General features: G+C 45.2%; 2 protein-coding genes across 2 annotated transcripts; one reads left to right on the top strand and one right to left on the bottom strand.

Annotated features, from left to right (window-relative positions):
- On the top strand, nt 1-1641 carry LOC126795839 (extensin-like). Its single transcript, XM_050522584.1, has 2 exons — nt 1-306; nt 457-1641. The coding sequence occupies exons 1-2, from the start codon at nt 1-3 to the stop codon at nt 1639-1641; spliced, it is 1491 nt and encodes a 496-aa protein (XP_050378541.1).
- Nucleotides 1642-3962: 2321 nt separating this feature from the next.
- Nucleotides 3963-6935, bottom strand: LOC126795838 (uncharacterized). The gene has a single exon (XM_050522583.1). The coding sequence runs from the start codon at nt 6933-6935 to the stop codon at nt 3963-3965; it is 2973 nt and encodes a 990-aa protein (XP_050378540.1).
- Between the last annotated feature and the right edge of the window lie 300 nt (nt 6936-7235).

The raw sequence follows: 7235 nt of genomic DNA, 5'->3' as shown, positions 1-7235 counted from the left end.
ATGAGCTATCCCTACTACTCTCCTCCACCACCTTCACCACCTCTTCCTTGTGCTCCACCACCACCTTCTCCACCTCCCCCATGTAACCCTGTAACCGCATCGCCTCCACCACCTCCCCCACCTCCCCCACCTCACCACCATGGACATCATCACCATCATCCAAAATTACCCCCCAAGCACTACAATGTGCAACCACCACCTCCTCCTCCACCATCACCACCACCTCCCCATCACCATGACTATCCCAAGCCACCTGTGTCATCTCCTCCTCCACCACCGCATCACCATGACTATCCCAAGCCACCTGTGTCATCTCCTCCTCCACCACCACCACATCATCATCATCATCACCACCATAAACCATCACCACCTCCTCCATCACCATCTCCTCCTCCACCTCACCACTACGACTATCCTAAACCTCCTCCACCTTCACCTACACCACCTCACCACCAGGACTACCCTAAACCACCACCCACTGCTTCACCACCCCACCACCATGACTACCCTAAACCACCACCCACTGCTTCACCACCCTACCACCATGACTACCCGAAACCTCCCCCAACTACTGCTTCACCACCCCACCACCACGACTACACTAAACCACCACCCACTGCTTCACCACCCCACCACCATGACTACCCGAAACCTCCCCCACCTACTGCTTCACCACCACACCACCATGACTATTCTAAACCTTCACCACCTACTGCTTCACCACCACATCACCATGACTACCCCCCGCCAACCGGGGCTACTCCTCCAGCTTCACCACCATCAGTTCCAGCACGGCCACCACATGGTCATCATCACACCCCACCCACTGTTCCACCACCACATTACCCTCCAAAATCATCACCCCCCAAACCAAGCTATGAGGCGCCGCCACCAAAGTCGGTATATCCACCAAAACCCAGTGAAGGTGCTCCACCACCCACACCAGTATATCCACCAAAGCCAAGTAAGGGGGCACCACCACCCAAGTCGTACCCACCAAAACCAAGTAAGGGTGCGCCGCCACCCAAGTCCGTATACCCACCAAAGCCCAGTGAAGGTGCGCCGCCACCCAAGTCTGTATACCCACCAAAGCCCAGTAAGGGAGCTCCTCCACCTAAGTCTATCTACCCACCAAAGCCAAGTAAGGGAGCTCCACCACCGAAATCTTCATATCCACCAAAGCCAAGCAAGGGTGCTCCTCCACCAAAGCCAAGTAAGGGTGCGCCTCCTCCGGGATACAATGGGCATTATCCTCCTCCAACACCCTACGGGGCTCCTCCTCTACCTATCGGAGGCATCCCACCATCCTCTAACGTCGTGGCTCCACCCTCCGGCGGGAAAAACCACACCACTGTCATCGCCGTGTGTGTCTCACTAGGTGGTGTATTCTTCCTCGCCTTTCTCCTGGTCGGTCTCTTTTGCTTGGCCAAGAAGAAGAAGAAGAGAGTGATGGTTCCCGCAGCTGTTCCTTGCGAACCTGCTGAAGAAGAAGCAGGTTACGGAGGTGCAGGCGCTGCTGCAGCGGGAGGAGCAGCAGGTTACGGGGGTGAAGGAGGCGGCCCACCACCTCATCAACCGGAAATAGTCGGGGCTGGTGGTGCCGGTGGTGCCGGTTATGGTGGTCATCGGTCAAGTTATTAATTGATCAATGCATGCAGTTTTCATAGACGCCTGATCGAGTTCGTTGCATTCATTAGGGTTGTAATAAAGGTTGGTCGATATTAAGGTTTCAATGTTCTCTATTTATTCTTTGGATTGTTTTTATTCATGTGCGTGTGTGGATCATAGAGAAGAGAAATGGTGCATGGGAAGTGGCCAGCTAATAAAGAAAGTTGTACTATATATGAATCGAAGACCAAAGTTGTGCATTATATATATAAAGCTCTCTTGTGAATTATAATATCATTTGTATCAAATTATCAATTATCACATTGGCACCGTGATGTTCCGAACAAATTATTATATATATCCGACAAATATCTCAAACGTCACTTTTAATGTTATTGGTTTATTTTTTATTGTGATTGTTCTTATATGTAAATAAACTTTTGTCATTTTTAACGCGTGCATGTTAATTATACCATACGTAATATAATTGATTTGGTACACCACATGAGAGTGTCACGTGGTGTGGCCGGTAAACATAATAATTACTCGTTCAATGAGTTAAATATGCAACACTAAACAGCTAGCTATGGCTCTCAAGTGTTACTGACAGGGTGCGTGATAGGTAAGATGACAAACTCTATGAAATAGAGTTGATTCTTACTCTTGTTGATTCTCACAGAAGAGAATAGCCAAGAATAAGAGAACTATGCCATGTTGATTCCTAAGGAATACCAAGTTGATAAAAGAGAAAGTTTCTCTGTTTATTTTAATCTCCCCCAAAAACTACATACCAAAAGCTATACCATAGCTTTTAAACAGAAATCTAAATTAGTTACAGAAGCTTTAAGGCTTCCAGTAAACCAAAACTGATTTAGAGGAAAATAAAAGACTCAGCTAATTAAGACAAAACATTAAATGCATTTAACATATCAGTTACGACCCTTGCTCTTTCGACCATCCAGACGAAAGAGATAGTTGTCTGCAATGCAGGCTGCATCATCCTCCCCAGGGTGTGAAAAATTCGCCCTCGAATTTACTTCTTCTTCCTCACTATTGTCACCACGATAAGGTGATAGATGCTTAACATTGAACACATCAGCAGTGCGGATGTGACTGGGAAGCTTCAAACGATATGCATTCGGATTTATCTTCTCTATAACTTCCACTGGTCCAACCTTTCTGGCAGCCAACTTGTTGTACTCCCCAACTGAAAAACGATCTTTTGTCAACACAGCCCATACAAAATCACCAACCTCAAATTCCACATGTCGTCGTTTCAAATCAGCTAGTTGCTTATACTTTGTATTGGCGTCCTCAAGTCGCTGCTTTGTTGTGGTATGGATTTGTTGGAGGTTAGCCACAAAGTCGTCAGCCTTCACATGAGCATGCTGCAGGTTCGGAGTAGGAGCAAGGTCTAGAGGCGACCTTGGGTTATAGCCATAAGTGATGAAGAATGGGCTGAATCCAGTGCTCCTGTTGACAGAATGGTTGAAAGCAAATTCAGCCTGACTTAACTTCTGATCCCAAGACTTGAGATTGTCTCCTACCAAACTTCGCAACAGATTACCAAGCGACCGGTTGACAACTTCAGTTTGTCCATCGGTTTGAGGGTGATAGGCACTGCTGTAATTAAGTTTTGTGTTGACAAGCTTCCACAAGCACCGCCAAAAATGGCTAAGAAACTTAGTGTCTCTGTCAGAAACAATGGATTTTGGCAATCCATGAAGTCGATACACCTCTTGAAAGAAAAGCAGTGCCACATTAACAGCATATGTGGTCTTCTTACATGGAATAAAGTGTGCCATTTTTGAAAACTGATCAACCACCAGACAAATGGAGTCCTTACCTCGCTGAGTGCGAGGAAGTCCCAACACAAAGTCCATGCTGACATGCTCCCAGGGTCGTTCAGGAACTGGTAATGGCATGTACAAGCCAGCATTAGTTGCTACACCTTTGGATAACTGACACACCCTACAACCTTCAACAAATTTAGTGACTTCACGTCGTAGGGTTGGCCAATAATATGAATTCATCACCAGCTGCAATGTCTTATCTCGCCCCATATGACCTTCATTGTGCAGCTCACTAATGATCTTCAAACGCAAACTGGACATCGGAATGCACAATCGATTTTCTTTGAATAAAAAACCATCATGAAGGATAAAGTCAGATCGTAGGCCTGATTCCACATCCTTCAATATAGGTCCAAAGTAGGAATATGTAGAAAATAAGTCACGCAATGAATCAAACCCAAGCACCTGAGTATTCATGGTGGTGAGAAAATTCGCTCGCCTACTAAGAGCATCCGCCACTTTATTCAAGGCGCCAGATTTGTGCTTAAACACAAATGTAAACTACTGCAAATATGATGCCCATTTAGCATGCCTAGCAGAGAGCTTATCTTGTGCATGGAGATGTTTTAAGGCCTCATGATCAGAATATAAGATAAACTCATTATGAGCTAAATAAGAACGCCAATGCTTGAGGGCTTGAACAACAGCATAAAACTCCACATCATATGTGTTGTAGTTCACCTTGAAGCCATTTAGCTTTTCACTGTAAAAAGCTACTGGTCGCCCCTCTTGGCTTAAAATAACCCCAATGCCGACTTTGGATGCATCACAATGCAATTCAAATGGTTTGTTAAAGTCCGGAAATGTCAAAACAGGGGCAGTAACTAGCTTCTCCTTGATGGCTTGAAAAGCTACAATGGCCTCCTCAGTCCAACTGAATTTCCCACTCTTCATACAATCGGTTATAGGCGCCATAATAGAACTGAAGTTTTGTATAAAGCGTCTATAGAAAGATACTAACCCATGAAAACTTCTGACTTCTTGTAGATTTCTCGGCATTGGCCAATTCTTGATTGCTTCCACTTTGGACTGGTCTACAAGAATCCCATCTTTTGACACCACATAGCCAAGGAACAGCACCTTGTCAGTCATAAAAGAACACTTCTTCACTGCTGCATAAAACTTCTCCTTTCTCAAGACTTCTAGGACCTCTCTTAGATGTTGTAGGTGCAATTCAATGCTTGGGTTGTAAATAAGGATGTCATCAAAGTAAACCACCACACACTTTCCAATAAACCGTCGAAGCAACTCATTCATTGCCCGCATAAAAGTACTAGGAGCATTAGAGAGGCCAAAAGGCATGACCAACCATTCGTATAAGCCTTCACGAGTTTTGAATGCTGTTTTCCACTCGTCCCCATCTTTGATCCGAATTTGGTGATACCCACTTTTAAGGTCTAACTTGCTGAAAACAGTAGCACCTGACAATTGATCTAGCAAGTCATCCAAACGAGGAATGGGAAAACGGTAACGTACCGTGATTTTATTAATGGCTCTGCTGTCTATACACATGCGCCATGTCCCATCTTTTTTTGGCGTAATTAAGGCCGGAACTGAACAAGGACTCATGCTTTCCCTGATGTATCCTCTTGCCAATAACTCCTCTACTTGTCGTCTCAGTTCTTCATGTTCTTTGGGGCTCATCCGATAATGCGCCTTATTTGGTAAGGCTGCTCCAGGGATCAAATCAATTCTGTGTTGGATGTTACGAGAAGGTGGCAGTCCTGCCGGCATTTCTTCAGGAAAGACATCTTGAAACTCCTCTAATAAAGCTTGTACAGGGACAGGGATAGGAGACAAATCACTGGATTTCTCTTTACCAACCAACAAGTAGACCACCCCGGTATCATGAATTTCTCCCACGAATTTCTTCATTGATAATAAAATCATCGAAGACTTAACATGGGTTGGCTTTGGGACTTGTTCCCGAGTTGGCAGGAGAGTGATTTTAGTATTATTGAACATGAAGCTGTATGTGTTCTTCCGTCCATCATGTGTCACATGTCTATCATACTCCCATGGTCGTCCCAAAAGAATATGGCAAGCATCCATCGGCACAACATCACACCACACCTTATCTTTGTAGCTTGTACCAATAGAGAAAGGAACAAGAGCCCTCTTTGAAACTTTCACATCATTAGTCTTCTGCAGCCATGAAAGCTTATATGGATGAGGGTGTTGTTGTGTCTCCAAGCACAGCTTGGTAACTGCTTCCTCAGAGATAACATTTTCGCAGCTGCCTGGGTCAATTACCAACCTACACACCTTTCCACCAATTGTACAAGTGGACTGAAAAATATTATTGCGAAGCCACCCATCACTACCTTCTACTTCTCGAGGGGTAAAACATGTCCTTTGTACAACAAGCATCGGCCCTTCATCACCCTTCACAAACTCCTCAGAAACATCATCATCCCCACCATAGTCATCATAAATAGGAGCCTGTGCGAAATCGGCATATTCTTGTAGTGAATTTTCTTCATTCTCAATGAACAAGCCCTTACCGGCCCTTCCTTCTTTCTTGCAATCAGCCATTCGGTGTCCAGACTCACCACATTTGAAGCAGCGAGTACCAGCACGTCCAACCCCCACAACTTGTATTTTGGCTGGAGGTTCGCTCATGTGTGGTTTCACATTCTGAACTTGTGAAGCTGGTGTGCGACTAGGGGCTGAGTTGCTGATAGCACCTCGATTACTTGGACTGCTAGGGGACCAGGTCCCACCTCTGCCTGTTTTTCGAGCGATTTGCTTCTCTAATTGTAGGGCTCGTTGTTGTGCTTCTGCCACAGTAAATGGATCTAGCAAATTTAATGTATCTTGAAACTCGGTACGGAGACCTGCAATATACCTTGACACTAGCTGCTCATCCGTTTCCCCAAGATCGCAACGAGCTATCAAATGATAGAATTCGGTGGTATACTCTGTCACTGTTCGGTTTCCTTGCTTCAGATTTTGCAGCTGCTGATAGATCAACCTGGAGTAGTTGGGTGGTAGGAAAGAGCTGCGCATGTGCTTCTTCATTTTCTCCCACACTGTGATCTTATTTTTGCCTTGTCGCGAACGAGTTGCTTTCAATTGTCGCCACCAAGCTGAGGCACGCCCACGAAATCTGGTAGCTACAAGTGACACTATTCTGTCTTCAGGAACCTTCTTGAACTCCAAAACCTCCTCCACAGAATTTAGCCAATCCACGAATTCCTCAGGCTGAAGACTGCCATGGAATTCAGGAATGTCAATCCTCATGCCTGTCTCCCATCGCCTTGTATCAACATTCTGAACCAGCCTCCGCTCTCCTCTCTCACCTTCTTCACCGAAAGGATTGATTTCGTCATCAAATTCATCTTCATCATGTTGTTGCTGAACTAAGGCCTCCACCTGTTGGGTGAGGCGCTCAACTTGTTGAGCCAAACGCTCAACCTCTTCATCGTTGCCACGTCCCTGAGTCGCTCCTCCACGTCCCCTCCTTGGAGGCATAATGGCCTGAGCTCTGGATACCAACTGACAACGTGCGTGATAGGTAAGATGACAAACTCTATGAAATAGAGTTGATTCTTACTCTTGTTGATTCTCACATAAGAGAATAGCCAAGAATAAGAGAACTATGCCTTGTTGATTCCTAAGGAATACCAAGTTGATAGAAGAGAAAGTTTCTCTGTTTATTTTAATCTCCCCCAAAAACTACATACCAAAAGCTATACCATAGCTTTTAAACAGAAATCTAAATCAGTTACATAAGCTTTAAGGCTTCCAGTAAACCAAAACTGATTTAGAGGA

The sequence above is a fragment of the Argentina anserina genome, chromosome 5 (genome assembly GCF_933775445.1).
Source record: "Argentina anserina chromosome 5, drPotAnse1.1, whole genome shotgun sequence".
NCBI classification, from domain to species: domain Eukaryota; kingdom Viridiplantae; phylum Streptophyta; class Magnoliopsida; order Rosales; family Rosaceae; genus Argentina; species Argentina anserina.
This window is presented reverse-complemented; position numbering and strand designations above follow the sequence as displayed.